The following is a 17,500-nucleotide window of genomic DNA, read 5'->3' on the forward strand; positions in this document are numbered from 1 at the left end:
TGCCTGTAAGACAGTGTGTATATATTTCCTCACACACACACGTGCATGATGCCTGTAAGGCAGTGTGTATATATTTCCTCACACACGTGCATGATGCCTGTAAGGCAGTGTGTATATATTTCCTCACACACACACGTGCATGATGCCTGTAAGGCAGTGTGTATATATTTCCTCACTCACGTGCATGATGCCTGTAAGGCAGTGTGTATATATTTCCTCACACACGTGCATGATGCCTGTAAGGCAGTGTGTATATATTTCCTCACACACACACGTGCATGATGCCTTTAAGACAGTGTGTATATATTTCCACACACACACACGTGCATGATGCCTGTAAGGCAGTGTGTATATATTTCCTCACTCACGTGCATGATGCCTGTAAGGCAGTGTGTATATATTTCCTCACACACGTGCATGATGCCTGTAAGGCAGTGTGTATATATTTCCTCACACACTCACGTGCATGATGCCTGTAAGGCAGTGTGTATATATGTCCTCACACACACACACGTGCATGATGCCTGTAAGGCAGTGTGTATATATTTCCTCACACACTCACGTGCATGATGCCTGTAAGGCAGTGTGTATATATTTCCTCACACACACACGTGCATGATGCCTGTAAGGCAGTGTGTATATATTTCCTCACACACACACGTGCATGATGCCTGTAAGGCAGTGTGTATATATTTCCTCACACACGTGCATGATGCCTGTAAGACAGTGTGTATATATTTCCTCACACACGTGCATGATGCCTGTAAGGCAGTGTGTATATATTTCCTCACACACTCACGTGCATGATGCCTGTAAGGCAGTGTGTATATATTTCCTCACACACACACGTGCATGTTGCCTGTAAGGCAGTGTGTATATATTTCCCCACACACACACACGTGCATGATGCCTGTAAGGCAGTGTGTATATATTTCCTCACACACACACGTGCATGATGCCTGTAAGACAGTGTGTATATATTTCCTCACACACTCACGTGCATGATGCCTGTATGTCAGTATGTATATATTTCCTCACACACACACGTGCATGATGCCTGTAAGGCAGTGTGTATATATTTCCTCACACACACACACGTGCATGATGCCTGTAAGGCAGTGTGTATATATTTCCTCACACACGTGCATGATGCCTGTAAGTCAGTATGTATATATTTCCTCACACACGTACATGATGCCTGTAAGGCAGTGTGTATATATTTCCTCACACACGTGCATGATGCCTGTAAGGCAGTGTGTATATATTTCCTCACACACTCACGTGCATGATGCCTGTAAGGCAGTGTGTATATATTTCCTCACACACACACGTGGGAGTGAGTGAGCTGTACCGCGCGGCCTTGCCATGGCTGCGCTCCCATCGCACCCACCCTTGGCTCGGCGCGTGGACCGCGGTGCCAACTCTCAGAACCCGCTGCCTCTCCTCCGCCTCGCATTCATTCATCATTATTATAATCATTATTATGGTTATTGTTCTTTTCCGGGGCCCAGGAATTCTCTGGGCCATATTCAATTCCTGGTATATGTCAGAGCATAAAACGTTGTTTTGTAGCAACCGGGGAAGCGATCATGGGCAACACATACTGTAGTCTGTACAGCCTGTACAGTATGACCCCGCTGCACATTGTTCTAGATAAGATACTGTAACGGCTCGCTGTTCTGATCTACGGCAAATGTCCCCTAACTGGCTGACTCCCCCGGTGTTGTTGAAACATGCACGGGTGAAGGTCTGGCTCCGGGCCATCTTAAAGGAACACGCCAACTTTTGGGGAAATTAACTTAAGGGTGGAGTTTGAGATTAATAACTACATGTACTGATATATTACACATGTTAATAACTAGATGTACTGATATATCACACATGTTAATAACTAGATGTACTGATATATCACACATGTTAATAACTAGATGTACTGATATATCACACATGTTAATAACTAGATGTACTGATATATCACACGTGTTAATAACTAGATGTACTGATATATCACACATGTTAATAACTAGATGTACTGATATATCACACATGTTAATAACTATGTACTGGTATATCAGTACATCTAGTTATTAACATGTGTGATATATCAGTACATCTAGTTATTAACATGTGTGATATATCAGTACATAGTTATTAACATGTGTGATATATCAGTACATCTAGTTATTAACATGTGTGATATATCAGTAAGTGTAGTTATTAACATGTCGCTGCTGGCAGGACAAAACCTCATAACTCCAAAAACCCAACCTTCAGCAGATGAAAAAAACGAACACAGATTTGAGGGTGAATAGAGTTAGGAGGTTTAGACAGATGATCGGTTTAATGCTTTCCCATTGTTTAAACTTTGTAAAACCCACACACACATATGGAGGATGATCTACGGAGTTGATTTATATATAAAAAGAAAAAAAATGTAAATGGAGTTATGAGGTTTTGTCCCGCCAGCAACGATGTGTAATATAGCAGTACATCTAGTTATTAACATGTGTGATATATCAGTACATCTAGTTATTAACATGTGTAATATATCATTACATCTAGTTATTAACATGTGTGATATATCAGTACATCTAGTTATTAACATGTGTGATATATCAGTACATGTAGTTATTAACATGTGTGATATATCAGTACATCTAGTTATTAACATGTGTGATATATCAGTACATGTAGTTATTAACATGTGTGATATATCAGTACATGTAGTTATTAATCTCAAACTCCACCCTCTTTTCTTGATCCTATAATCACAACTGTTGCAGAAGATAGGTTGGGGTTTAAGAAAGTTTAAGATTCTGAGTTATGAATTGTTTTGTATTGTATTTTTTAATCAGGGAAATTCTCAGGTATAGGGCCTACAGATGCCCTATTTTAGACTGATGTTGGCCCGGTATCCAGTAAAATCCCTATTAATAACCACATGAAGAGAGTCCCTCAGACAAACAACCTCTGTTCTGCAACTCTGTTCTGCATAGTCTTCAGTGAATCAATATTTCCAATCTTAATCATCCAAAAATGGTAAGTTAGAGTGCTAAAGATACACGTTTGTGGACGTTCTTGTGACATATCGCGTTCACACATTCACACCCGGTGTTATAGATTGACTTTGCAAATACATCCTAAACATTTCAAAACAGAGTTATGTGTTTTTAGTGAGATGCAGGGGTGTAAAGTACTTGAGTAATTGTACTTCGTTACAATACTTAAGTACTATTTCTTGGGATTTGTACTTTACTCGAGTATTATTAGGTTTGTATACTTGTACTTTTACTCAATTACATTTCAGAGAAAAAAAACATACTTTTTACTCCTTACATGCAGACCTACAAAGTACAAAGTACAAATCTTGCAGGTCCAACTATTTTAATTAGTATATTGGTTTCTCTGGCCGAACTAACGTTAACGTTATTAATCCTGTGGCCGCACTTTATTTAAAAACAGCCAATCAAATCCCCATCAATGGAAAATTAACCCGCCCATAACCATGCTGATTGGTCCTTGTGCAAGACTAGAAAGCTGGGATCTTTGATTAAACACCTGCTATCAGAAGAATAGCCAGTCAGAGTGACAAGCTACAGAAGATGGCCACAAACGATAGTACGAGTGATGAAGAGGACGAAAGGGAACATTTCATTGCCCCGGAATAAAAAAAATTTTAGCCTTTACTTTTTAGTACATTTAAAAGTAGAAACGTTTTGACTTTTACTCAAGTGTGTTTTTAGCCAGATACTCTGACTTTTACTTGAGTACGATTTTGAGATGGTACCCATACTTTCACTTAAGTATAATTTCTGGGTACTTTTTACACCCCTGGTGAGATGTTACCCAGGATCGTTGATCAGTGTGTCGGTGCTATGTCCTCTTTCAGACCATGGAGACAATGGACACCGGGAAGCCTTTCTTACAGTCCTTCTTCATTGACCTGGACGGCAGCATTAAGACCCTGCGCTACTACGCCGGCTGGGCCGATAAGATCCACGGCAAAACCATGCCTGTAGGTGAGTGTGGGCCGATAAGAGCCACGGCAAAACCATGCCTGTAGGTGAGTGTGGGCCGATAAGATCCACGGCAAAACCATGCCTGTAGGTGAGTGTGGGCCGATAAGAGCCACGGCAAAACCATGCCTGTAGGTGAGTGTGGGCCGATAAGAGCCACGGCAAAACCATGCCTGTAGGTGAGTGTGGGCCGATAAGATCCACGGCAAAACCATGCCTGTAGGTGAGTGTGGGCCGATAAGATCCACGGCAAAACCATGCATGTATGAGTGTGGGTGTGCAGCTTCTCTACGACCAGCTCCGACATCTCAAAGGTACTTCATTAAACAGTATGCAGTATCAAGAGAGACGGGAAAAACATGAGAGAGAGAGAGAGAGAGAGAGAGAGAGAGAGAGAGAGAGAGAGAGAGAGAGAGAGAGAGAGAGAGAGAGAGAGAGAGAGAGAGAGAGAGAGAGAGAGAGAGAGAGAGAGTGAGAGAGAGGGGGGGAGGCAGGGGGAGAGAGAGAGATAGAGAGGGAGGGGGGGGGTGGGGAGAGAGATAGAGAGGGAGGGGGGAGAGAGAGAGAAAGAGAGGGAGAGAGAGACAGGCGGGGGGAGAGAGAGATAGAGAGAGACAGGCGGGGGGAGAGAGAGATAGAGAGAGACAGGCGGGGGGAGAGAGGTAGAGAGGGAGGGAGGAGAGGGGGAGAGAGAGAGAAAGCGAGGGAGAGAGAGACAGGCGGGGGAGAGAGATAGAGAGGGAGGGGGAGAGGGGGAGAGAGAGAAAAAGAGAGAGGGAGAGGGAGAGAGAGAGAGAAAAAAAGAGAGAGAGGGGAGAGAGAGAGAGAGAGAGAGAGAGAGAGAGAGAGAGAGAGAGAGAGGAGAGAGGAGAGGCGGGGGGGGAGAGAGATAGAGAGGGAGGGGGAGGGAGAGTGAGAGAGATAGAGAGAAAGAGAGAGACAGAGACAGAAATAGAAAGAGAGAGAGATGGCATGTATACCTGTAACAAAGGTTGTGAGTGGGATTTGAACCGACAACACTGTGAGTGTAATACATGGTGTACACTTTAGCCCACTAGGCCACCATAAATAAATATTTTAAACCACACAACTACACTGTAAAAACTGGGATTGGGGTTAATTAATATTTATAAAATAATTATTAGTAACCTATACATAATAAAAAAAGACCGTTTGAAATCGAATTGATCTGAATTCAATTAATTTTAAAGGGGAACTATTTTACTATTTCTTTCACTATTTGGGCACTTTTACACAATTCCTGTGAGTCTATGGAACACCTCTGTAATATATATATTTTTTTTATTCATTGTTTTGTATTTCTAATCAAGTCCTCAAAAACAGCATTTTTCTACCTCAAGATCTCGAGCCGTTTTGAGCTGATGTGGACTGGGGTGCAGGTGCTGGTGCCTGAGGAGCCACATTAACATGCAGCAGTGACTATATGACATCATATAGGCACATTTTCAAACGACTCAGTTCAGTGAGGGTGAATATTGTGAGAGGAGAATTGGAAGAATGCGCCAATATGAGAATTTTGAGACATAGATCATATTAATATAAGTTCACATAGCTAGGAAACAATGCTAAACACTCAAAAAGGCCATTTATAAGATAGTTCCCCTTTAACCATTTATGAATAGCATTTTACCTGGTTGAATAAAATTAGCTGATAGTTAAAAGATGACCAGATGACGCTCGTTTGTTACAGTGTACATTCCATCATAAGGGTATTCGCAATTACTTGGCTACAGGTTGGTTAATTATTGACATTTTCTTATTTGCTTAATGAAACGGTATGGACTGGTGCTTCTCGTGGCTCAGACTATAGCAGATTATAATACATAAATTCCTATTATACTATTAACAATCCAATATCCTTAGCCTAATAGATGCACACTTTAGACAAAGTGTTACAAAAAATAACATTGTTGCTCGTCAAGCCGGTGGTCAGGAACGCGCTGTGCGTGGATGATCCCTTCAGACGTCCCCTCCGGGCTTATTAGCCCACTTATTCAGCCGAGCCGCTAAGAAACAAGTTAATTAGGGCTCAAGTCACCCGGCCGGCCGGCGGATTGTCCTCAGCTGTGGGTGGCATCTCCTCCGTCCGTTCCCGTCCCCTTAATACTCCCCCCCCCCCCCCCCCCCCCGCCCCTCCTCGTCTTCAGATCTCACTGCCCGGGACGTCCGATAGACAAAACACGTTCCCCTCTTTCCTCTCGATTAGACTCCAATAGGGCGGTGAGAGACGAGAGGCCAGGCGAGACAAAGGGGAAGAGGAAGAGGCAGCGATGGTAATCAGTGGTCTCTGTGGGGATTAGGGCACACAATCAGACGCTCCGCATCAGTTCCTGTTCAACACCTCCGCCGCGCGGCCGCTCCGTGTCTTCCTGTTCGGGGGACGAGAGACGGTCGCCCGCGGAGACCTGCTGCTCTAATCCAGGGCGGCGTCTCTGGGTCTGATGAGAGCGTCTTGTTGGATATATTGCGGTTTGATACGGGGGGGGGGGGGGGGGGGCGGCACGCTGCCCGGGGCTGAATAAACACGGAGCTTTATTACTTTCTTATGCCCCACGGCGGCGCCGCGTAAAGGTGCAATCTGTAATCCGAATGACAAAGCGAGCAAACATCGATGTGCATAGATTATGGTTTGGTATGGAAACAGCATTGTAGTGTGTGTGTGTGTGTGTGTGTGTGTGTGTGTGTGTGTGTGTGTGTGTGTTGTGTATGTGTATGGTAAATGGTGCATTTATATTATATATATATATGCTTTTATCCAAAGTGCTTTACAATTTGTTCCTCACATTTTTACTCATTCACTCACACATTCACCACCGACGGCAGAGGCAACCGTGCGATGTGCCAACCTGCTCATCGGGAGCAATTAGGGGTTAAGTGTCTTGCTCAAGGACACTTCCACACGCTGGAGGAGCGGGAATCGAACCGGGAACCTCCGGATTACCAGACTGCTCTACCTCCCGAGCCACTGTCGACCCCATGTGTATGTGTGTGTGTGTGTGTATGTTTATATGTATGTGTGGACAGTATGTGTGTATGTGTACGTGTGTGCAATGCATGTGCTACTTTCACTCTAAAAACACACTGAAATAACACAACTTCCGTCATCTCTGAGTACACTAAGACAGAACATATTGAAACATAACACAATCTACACGCACGTGCTAGTCTTTCAATGACTCTGTTAACCCTTTCACTACCACCACACTACAGAAAGTTAACCCTTCACTATCACACTACAGACCACCGTGTGCATGGTTAACCGTCTGCAGTGTGATAGTAAAGGGTTAACCTTCTGTAGTGTGGTAGTTAAGGGGTTAACCTTCTGTAGTGTGGTAGTGAAAGGGTTAACCTTCTGTAGTGTGGTAGTTAAGGGGTTAACCTTCTGTAGTGTGGTAGTGAAAGGGTTAACACGTGTTCCCGGCGACAGCGTGTATCACTCCAACACATCTGAACGGGGGGGGGGGGGGGGGGGGATTTCCAAAACCCACCACCAAACCTGAGCCTAGGGGCGACTTGTTCGACTCAAGTGTGTAAAAAAAGCGATGACAGTAATTCCCTCTCCGGCGCGGGGTGCGTGGGATCCTCCGCGTCCGCTCCCTGCTCCGTGTAAACGTGACCTTTGGTAAGCCGTGCGGCGCGGCCTCGGTGGGCTCGGTGGGCTCGCCCAGCAGCGCCTGCATAATGGGAGCCGGGGATGATCATTGTGACGCGGGAGCCTCTGTGTCTGTGATCCTCTCTACACTCTGTAGCCACAGGAAACTGGAGAAGGTCAGCCCAAAACACACAGCGGTGACTATGTGGGATGAAGGAGATCTCAGGGAGTGATCTGTGTTGCAGGTTAGTGGGGGTTAAGGTTAGGTATTATTAGGTCCCCATGGAGGTTAAGGTTAGGGTTTAGGTATTATTAGGTCCCCATGGAGGTTAAGGTTAGGGTTTAGGTATTATTAGGTCCCCATGGAGGTTAAGGTTAGGGTTTAGGTATTATTAGGTCCCCAGTGAGGTTAAGGTTAGGGTTAAGGTAGAGAGCGGCTGGGTAGCGTAGAGCAGTGTTTCTCAACTGGTGGGTCGCAACCCAAAAGTGGGTCGCGGGGCCATTTTGAGTGGGTCGCGGATGTGTGTGTAAATTTTTTTTGTCAAAAAAAAATATATATTATAATAAGAATTTTAATTAAAAAAAATGTTGCACTACCTATCTTTGTGAAAGTGGCTTCTCAGCTCTGGTCCAGCTGAAGACAAAGCGGAGGAACAGATTGGACATTGAGCATGACCTCAGAGTTGTCTACCATCACCCCAGACTTTGAGACTCTTGTCAGGAGCAAACAACATCCCCAGTTATACCATTAGTTCCCTGGGATGTTAAGCTAAGAAGTCTACTAAGAAGGATATATTATTTATTATTACATTACATTTGACATTTAGTCATTTAGCTGACACTTTTATCCAAAGCGACTTACAAGTTCTGTACGACAAGTCATCAGGAAGGGTACAACTCTATCAGCTGAAATAATAATTATTATTATTTTATTTCATTGTGTTTTTAGCCCTTAGTTGCACTTTTGTTGCAACCCCAGTTATCCCATTAGTTCCCCAAACTTAGGTCTGTTATGTTAAGCTAAGAAATCTGCTAAGAAGCATATTATTTATTATTATTTTATTTCATTGGGTTTTTAGCCCTAGTTGCACTTTTGTTGCACTTTTTTGTGTTTATTTTATGTTTTGAAAGATTGCGTATTACTGCAATTTTATTTTTTTACATAAATCATAGTGGTTCAAAATGTTGGGTCGCGACTTAATGACTAAGGAGAATGTTGTTTGAGTTCGTTCTTTTTTTTGCGTTCGTTTTTTTGCGTTCGTTTTTTTGGCGTTTTCGTTTTAGTTCGTTCATTTTTTGCTTTTTTTTTTTTGTGTTTTCGTTTTAGTTCGTTCGTTTTTTTGCGTTTTTGTTGCGTTACTCCTCTCACGCCTGTGTTACTCCTCTCATGTCCAGCGTTACTCCTCTCACGTCCAGCGTTACTCCTCTCACGTCCAGCGTTACTCCTCTCATGTCCAGCGTTACTCCTCTCACGTCCAGCGTTACTCCTCTCACGTCCAGCGTTACTCCTCTCACGCCTGCGTTACTCCTCTCACGTCCTGCGTTACTCCTCTCACGTCCAGCGTTACTCCTCTCACGTCCTGCGTTACTCCTCTCACGTCCAGCGTTACTCCTCTCACGCCTGCGTTACTCCTCTCACGTCCAGCGTTACTCCTCTCACATCCTGCGTTACTCCTCTCACGTCCAGCGTTACTCCTCTCACGCCTGCGTTACTCCTCTCACGTCTGCGTTACTCCTCTCACGTCCTGCGTTACTCCTCTCACGTCCAGCGTTACTCCTCTCACGTCCTGCGTTACTCCTCTCACGTCCTGCGTTACTCCTCTCACGTCCAGCGTTACTCCTCTCACGTCCAGCGTTACTCCTCTTACGCCCTGCGTTACTCCTCTCACATCCTGCGTTACTCCTCTCACGCCTGCGTTACTCCTCTCACGTCCAGCGTTACTCCTCTCACGTCCTGCGTCACTCCTCTCATGTCCTGCGTTACTCCTCTCACGTCCAGCGTTACTCCTCTCACGTCCTGCGTTACTCCTCTCACGCCTGCGTTACTCCTCTCACGTCCTGCGTTACTCCTCTCATGTCCTGCGTTACTCCTCTCATGTCCTGCGTTACTCCTCTCACGTCCAGCGTTACTCCTCTCACGTCCTGCGTTACTCCTCTCACGTCCAGCGTTACTCCTCTTACGCCCTGCGTTACTCCTCTCACGTCCTGCGTTACTCCTCTCACGCCTGCGTTACTCCTCTCACGTCCAGCGTTACTCCTCTCACGTCCTGCGTCACTCCTCTCATGTCCTGCGTTACTCCTCTCACGTCCAGCGTTACTCCTCTCACGTCCTGCGTTACTCCTCTCACGCCTGCGTTACTCCTCTCACGTCCTGCGTTACTCCTCTCATGTCCTGCGTTACTCCTCTCATGTCCTGCGTTACTCCTCTCACGTCCAGCGTTACTCCTCTCACGTCCTGCGTTACTCCTCTCACGTCCAGCGTTACTCCTCTCACGTCCTGCGTTACTCCTCTCATGTCCTGCGTTACTCCTCTCAACTCTCTTAGTTTGTTCGTTTTAGTGCGTTTTTTTTTTTCTTCGTTTTTTTTCGTTGTTTTTTTGCGTTTTCGCTTCAGTTCGTTCGTTTTTTTGCGTTCGTTTTTTTTTTTTTTTTTTTTTGTTTGCTCGTTTTTTTGCGTTCTTTTTTTTACGTTTTCGTTTTAGTTCTTTCTTTTTTTTGCGTTCTTTTTTTTTCGTTTTCGTTTTAGTTCGTTCATTTTTTTGCGTTTTCGTTTTAGATTGTTCTTTTTTTGCGTTCGTTTTTTTGGCGTTTTCGTTTTAGTTCGTTAATTTTTTTGCGTTTTTTTTTGCGTTTTAGTTCGTTAGTTTTTTTGCGTTCGTTTTTTTGCGTTTTTGTTGCGTTACTCCTCTCACATCCTGCGTTACTCCTCTCACGTCCAGCGTTACTCCTCTCACGTCCTGCGTTACTCCTCTCACGTCCTGCGTTACTCCTCTCACGTCCAGCGTTACTCCTCTCACGCCTGCGTTACTCCTCTCACGCCAGCGTTACTCCTCTCACGCCCTGCGTTACTCCTCTCACGCCCTGCGTTACTCCTCTCACGCCGGGTGTTACTCCTCTCACGCCCTGCGTTACTCCTCTCACGCCAGCGTTACTCCTCTCACGCCCTGCGTTACTCCTCTCACGCCCAGCGTTACTCCTCTCACATCCTGCGTTACTCCTCTCACGTCCTGCGTTACTCCTCTCACGTCCTGCGTTACTCCTCTCACGTCCTGCGTTACTCCTCTCACGTCCTGCGTTACTCCTCTCACGTCCTGCGTTACTCCTCTCACGTCCAGCGTTACTCCTCTCACGCCTGCGTTACTCCTCTCACGTCCAGCGTTACTCCTCTCACGTCCTGCGTTACTCCTCTCACGTCCTGCGTTACTCCTCTCACGTCCTGCGTTACTCCTCTCACGTCCTGCGTTACTCCTCTCACCTCTCTTAGTTAGTTCATTTTTATGCGTTCCTTTTTTTCCTTAGTTTTTTTGTGTTCTTTTTTTGCGTTTTCGTTTTAGGTCGTTCGTTTTTTTAGCGTTTTCGTTTTTGCGTTCTTTTTTTCGTTCGTTTCTTTGTTCTTTTTTTTGCGTTTTCGTTTTAGTTCGTTCTTTTTTTGCGTTCGTTTTTTTTTTTTTTTTTTTTGTTTGCTCGTTTTTTTGCGTTCTTTTTTTTACGTTTTCGTTTTAGTTCTTTCTTTTTTTTGCGTTCTTTTTTTTTCGTTTTCGTTTTAGTTCGTTCATTTTTTTGCGTTTTCGTTTTAGATTGTTCTTTTTTTGCGTTCGTTTTTTTGGCGTTTTCGTTTTAGTTCGTTAATTTTTTTGCGTTTTTTTTGCGTTTTAGTTCGTTAGTTTTTTTGCGTTCGTTTTTTTGCGTTTTTGTTGCGTTACTCCTCTCACATCCTGCGTTACTCCTCTCACGTCCAGCGTTACTCCTCTCACGTCCTGCGTTACTCCTCTCACGTCCTGCGTTACTCCTCTCACGTCCAGCGTTACTCCTCTCACGCCTGCGTTACTCCTCTCACGCCAGCGTTACTCCTCTCACGCCCTGCGTTACTCCTCTCACGCCCTGCGTTACTCCTCTCACGCCGGGTGTTACTCCTCTCACGCCCTGCGTTACTCCTCTCACGCCAGCGTTACTCCTCTCACGCCCTGCGTTACTCCTCTCACGCCCAGCGTTACTCCTCTCACATCCTGCGTTACTCCTCTCACGTCCTGCGTTACTCCTCTCACGTCCTGCGTTACTCCTCTCACGTCCTGCGTTACTCCTCTCACGTCCTGCGTTACTCCTCTCACGTCCTGCGTTACTCCTCTCACGTCCAGCGTTACTCCTCTCACGCCTGCGTTACTCCTCTCACGTCCAGCGTTACTCCTCTCACGTCCTGCGTTACTCCTCTCACGTCCTGCGTTACTCCTCTCACGTCCTGCGTTACTCCTCTCACGTCCTGCGTTACTCCTCTCACCTCTCTTAGTTAGTTCATTTTTATGCGTTCCTTTTTTTCCTTAGTTTTTTTGTGTTCTTTTTTTGCGTTTTCGTTTTAGGTCGTTCGTTTTTTTAGCGTTTTCGTTTTTGCGTTCTTTTTTTCGTTCGTTTCTTTGTTCTTTTTTTTGCGTTTTCGTTTTAGTTCGTTCTTTTTTTTGCGTTTTTTTCTTTTGCGTTTTCGCTTTAGTTCGTTCTTTATTTTGCGTTCGTTTTTTTTTGCGTTCGTTTTTTTGCGTATTTGTTTTAGTTCGTTCCTTTTTTTTGCGTTTTCGTTTTAGTTCGTTCTTTATTTTGCGTTCGTTTTTTTTGCGTTTTCGTTTTAGTTCGTTCATTTTTTAGCGTTTTTTTTTTGCGTTTTCGTTTTAGTTCGTTTTTTTTTTGCGTTTTTGTTGCGTTACTCCTCTCACGTCCAGCGTTACTCCTCTCACGTCCAGCGTTACTCCTCTCACGCCTGCGTTACTCCTCTCACGCCAGCGTTACTCCTCTCACGCCCTGCGTTACTCCTCTCATGTCCTGCGTTACTCCTCTCACGTCCAGCGTTACTCTTCTCACGTCCAGCGTTACTCCTCTCACGTCCAGCGTTACTCCTCTCACGTCCTGCGTTACTCCTCTCACGTCCTGTGTTACTCCTCTCACGTCCAGCGTTACTCCTCTCACGTCCAGCGTTACTCCTCTCACGCCAGCGTTACTCCTCTCACATCCTGCGTTACTCCTCTCACGCCCTGCGTTACTCCTCTCACGTCCTGCGTTACTCCTCTCACGCCCAGCGTTACTCCTCTCACATCCTGCGTTACTCCTCTCACGCCTGTGTTACTCCTCTCACGTCCTGCGTTACTCCTCTCACGCCCTGCGTTACTCCTCTCACGTCCTGCGTTACTCCTCTCACGTCCTGCGTTACTCCTCTCACGCCTGTGTTACTCCTCTCACGCCCTGCGTTACTCCTCTCACGCCCTGCGTTACTCCTCTCACGCCCTGCGTTACTCCTCTCACGTCCTGCGTTACTCCTCTCACGTCCTGCGTTACTCCTCTCACGCCCTGCGTTACTCCTCTCACGTCCTGCGTTACTCCTCTCACGTCCTGCGTTACTCCTCTCACGCCCTGCGTTACTCCTCTCACGTCCTGCGTTACTCCTCTCACGTCCTGCGTTACTCCTCTCACGCCCTGCGTTACTCCTCTCACGCCCAGCGTTACTCCTCTCACGTCCAGCGTTACTCCTCTCACGCCCTGCGTTACTCCTCTCACGCCCTGTGTTACTCCTCTCACGCCCTGCGTTACTCCTCTCACGCCCTGCGTTACTCCTCTCACGCCCTGCGTTACTCCTCTCACACCCTGTGTTACTCCTCTCACGCCCTGCGTTACTCCTCTCACGCCCTGCGTTACTCCTCTCACGCCCTGCGTTACTCCTCTCACGCCCTGTGTTACTCCTCTCACGCCCTGCGTTACTCTCACGCCGGGCCTCTTGGCTCCCCTTCCCGTCCGCTTCAGGGGGGAGGCTCAGCTTTACAAACTACTTTTTAAGTGATATTGATTTTATTCTTATTTTTTAACATTGAAAATCACGATGAGTTCTGGTTTCGCAGCAAATCACCCCCCGAAATCTCCGGTATCTCTCTCTTCCATGAACCACCGCAATGTAACACAGAGAGGCACAGCTTTAACTGATTTACGAGTGGAAATAACAGACAGCAGAGGAGTTCTGTGAGATGTTTGTCTTTGTCCCGAGTAGAGCCTACAGGCAGTCTCTTTGTTACCTACGTTAATACCCTACACAATTATACCCGGTGTGCTTCCCACACGCTTGTGTTCATTCACTTGTAGGTGATTTATATTTGTAGCTGCTTATTCTTAGGCACTCTGTTTATGGCACTGTCCGTTTTGGTTGATAAGCGAACGTTAGGTCACGCCACTGTAGCCCTTGAGTCATACGTGAGAGGGTCCGCTACAGCCTAAATGCAGTGGTGGAAAGTAACTAAGTATTTTTACTCAAGTACTGTACTTAAGTACAATTTTGAGCTACTTGTACTTTATGTGAGTATTTTCATTTTAGGGAACTTTATACTTTTACTTCACTACATTTCAAGGGAAATATTGTACATTCCCCTGAACCCATCGGTTACTAGGTACTTTGAAGAAAAGGATTTAGCATAGAAAACCAAAATATATACAAAATAAAAAATTTATGAAGATTATATACTTGTCAACTTTTCAACTTCAAGACGATGTAATCAGAGCAGCATAACTGGACCACATACCACTTTAACATAACCTTTAATCAGAGCAGCATAACTGGACCACATACCACTTTAACATAACCTTTAATCAGAGCAGCATAACTGGACCACATACCACTAACACAACCTATAGAGGACAATGGATACACAAACGTCATGTAGCATGTGTACTTTTACTTTAGATACTTAAGTACATTCAATAGCAAATACTCCTCTACTTTTACTTAAGTAGAATTTGAATGGAGGACTTTCACTTCTACCAGAGTACTCATTCATCGGAGTAAAATAACTGTGTACTTCTTCCACCAAACCATTTGGTAGTGTGCTAGTGAAAGGGTTAACCGTATGTATTGTGGCAGTGAAAGGGTTCACCATTTGGTAGTGTGGTAGTGAAAGGGTTAACATTCTGTATTGTGGCAGTGAAAGGGTGAACCATTTGGTAGTGTGGTAGTGAAAGGGTTGATACCCATAGGACTTCTGATAGGACTTGCACACACAGTGCCAGCGACTTGTAGTCGAGTCACTAAATCTCAAGTCCGAGTCTCGAGTCCCGAGTGTCCGAGTCCGAGTCTCGAGTCCCCAGTGTTCGAGTCCGAGTTCAAGTCCGAGTCACCAAAGAAGAGCCTGAGTCAGAGTCCTGGAATCGCGTACTACAACACTGCCACAGTGCATTATATAATGAATCCTGAAATAGTTTGACTATTAATTAGGATGTCCGATATTATCGGCCTACAGATATTATCTGCCGATATCGGCATTAAAATGTGATATCGGAAAATATCTGTATTTTTTTTTTACATTTCTATAACCTTTATTTACCCAGGCAAGCAAGTAAGAACAAATTCTGATTTTATTTATTGTCAAAAGTATGCATAATGTTGTGTTAATTCCACAACAAGAGATATGTAATGTTAATTACCTGAAATTATTAAATGTTTTGGGGGGGGGGGGGGAAACCCTGCATATATCGGTATCGGTTGATATCGGTTGATATCGGTATCGGAAATTAAGAGTTGGACAATATCGGTATATCGGTATCGGTAAAAAAGCCAATATCGAGCATCCCTACTATTAATAGTACTGTTACTATTAAGTCGCTACAGTAGTACGGAGTATGAATGTCTGTGCTCCAGGCGCGGTTGCGTGGAGAGAGAGAGAGAGCTGCTCAGAGTCACACACACCACGTGCTCGATGACCGGTGTACCTAATAGTGAGCCTAAAACTGGCTACTAAAAAAAAGAAAAAAAAGAAAAACCTTTCAGGCTCAACTCTGGCACAATCTCAACTTCTTCTTCTTCTTTGTCGAGCCCGTTTTCAGATTGACAACTGCGTAAATCACACACACCGGGACTTGGGATTTCCCACGACAGTTGTGATGTACAAGGAAGTGAAACGGAACACAATATGTGTCAGTGTGCCCCCCCCCCCCCCCCCCCCCCCCCCCCAAGGATGAATGAGAGCTTTCTTCCCCAATTAACAGCGACATACCATGCAAGGCCTCGGAGTATGAACATGTGCTTCATAGGGGGATGAGTACAGGCATGATTAAACTCACTACGGCCCAATTAAAACAGGGAGAGGGCGATAGCTTGGAGGAAGGGGGGGGGGGGCCATTTTAATTGCCCCTCCATTCCAAAAAGGTTGAAGGTCAAATCTCACCATAAACAGTCAGCCTGATCATCCTAGAATGTCCCAAAACAAGAAAGGAATGTGGCCACCTCCTCACACACAAGGTTTATCGGTTCGTAGGGGGAGAAGATATTGAACGCGTTGAGTTTGTTTCACGTCGGAAGGTCTTTAGAGGGCCATCGCGAACACAGCCCTGACAGCTGGGATGGAGGGTTGGCTATAGGCCCCGCTGCTGCTGCGGCGCGGCTAGTGCCGTAAGCTCAACGGCTCCGGCATGGTGTGAAATCGCACCATTACTAGCCAGAATGTAAATGAGATCTAATTGAGATGACCACCAAATAACCCCACCAGGCTAGTTACCCAAAGCCCCTCCGTTTTTCCGTTTTTCAGCCCTGTGTGTGAGCGTTGTGCAAAACAGTAATCTACCCCCCGGTTTACCCAAAAAGCTCCTCTCATTTGTGTAAGATGAATAGAAATGGAAGCTTTTGCAGATTAGCAGGAGGGGGGGGGGGGGGTACAGGTATGGGGAGGGTAATAGTAGAAAGACAAAAATACAGGCAATAAAAATGATAGTACAGTAGAAAAGTAAAAATAGGCGGTGTAAGCAGTATAATTAACTCTGCATATACGCATAATGTCTACACAGATAGACAGCGCCAATACATTGACCTTTTACAGCTTAGACATGTCGCTTATCCACAGCTATTACAAAAAGTACAAGAATTGAATAAGTGCACGTAGGAGGTTGTGTTTTGCCCCTGTGTGTGTGTGTGTGTGTGTGTGTGTGTGTGTGTGTGTGTGTGTGTGTGTGTGTGTGTGTGTGTGTGTGTGTGTGTGTGTGTGTGTGTGTGTGTGTGTGTGTGTGTGTGTGTATATCTGTTCTCACCATATCTCAAAAAGTGATGGTCAGATTGCCATGACACTGTGCACATACATGACACCTAGAGGAAAGAACCCCATTGATTTGAGTGACCCTGTGACCTTTCCTTTAGTGTCACCATTAGGCTGGATTGCCATGGAGTTTGCCGTGCACCTTCATGACCCCAAGAGGAAGACACAGATTTTGGTGACCCCTTTCTTCTAGTGCCACTGACAGACCAAACTGAGAACAAGATGTCTCAAAAAGTACGGTTGCTGTGCACATCCATGACCCCAAGAGGAGGAAATATCCTCTAGCACCCCATCAGGCCAAACCTTCCGTTTTCAAATGAACACATCTGCATATCGTGCAGTCACAACATTTGCTGTGACCATTCATGACTCCTAGAGGGAGAAACCTGTTTATTCTGGTGACCTTGTGACCTGTCCTCTAGTGAAACTGTCTGTTGAGACAATATCAGGAATTTGTTTCTGTCGTCAGTACAATTATGTCAGTCAAGAGGCCTTTGAGCAAGGCTTTTAACTTCTTCCAACCGTGACATCACGTCATAAATCATTCTCTCTAGACTGTCTGACATAATTATGTTTTTTTCCCCAAATGTATTCAAGAGTAAACA

At 45.2% G+C, this 17,500-nt stretch overlaps 1 protein-coding gene across 1 annotated transcript in view; it reads left to right on the forward strand.

The window, feature by feature from the left end:
• Nucleotides 1-17,500, forward strand: part of aldh1a3 (aldehyde dehydrogenase 1 family, member A3) — a 75,939-nt gene that overhangs the window by 6,048 nt on the left and 52,391 nt on the right. The window contains exon 4 of the mRNA XM_084308686.1: nt 3,890-4,019. Within this exon, the coding sequence (XP_084164812.1) occupies nt 3,890-4,019 (130 nt within the window). The remainder of the gene's footprint in view (nt 1-3,889; nt 4,020-17,500) is intronic.

This window comes from Notolepis coatsorum (genome assembly GCF_963971535.1).
Source record: "Notolepis coatsorum genome assembly, chromosome: 2".
Classification (NCBI taxonomy): domain Eukaryota; kingdom Metazoa; phylum Chordata; class Actinopteri; order Aulopiformes; family Paralepididae; genus Notolepis; species Notolepis coatsorum.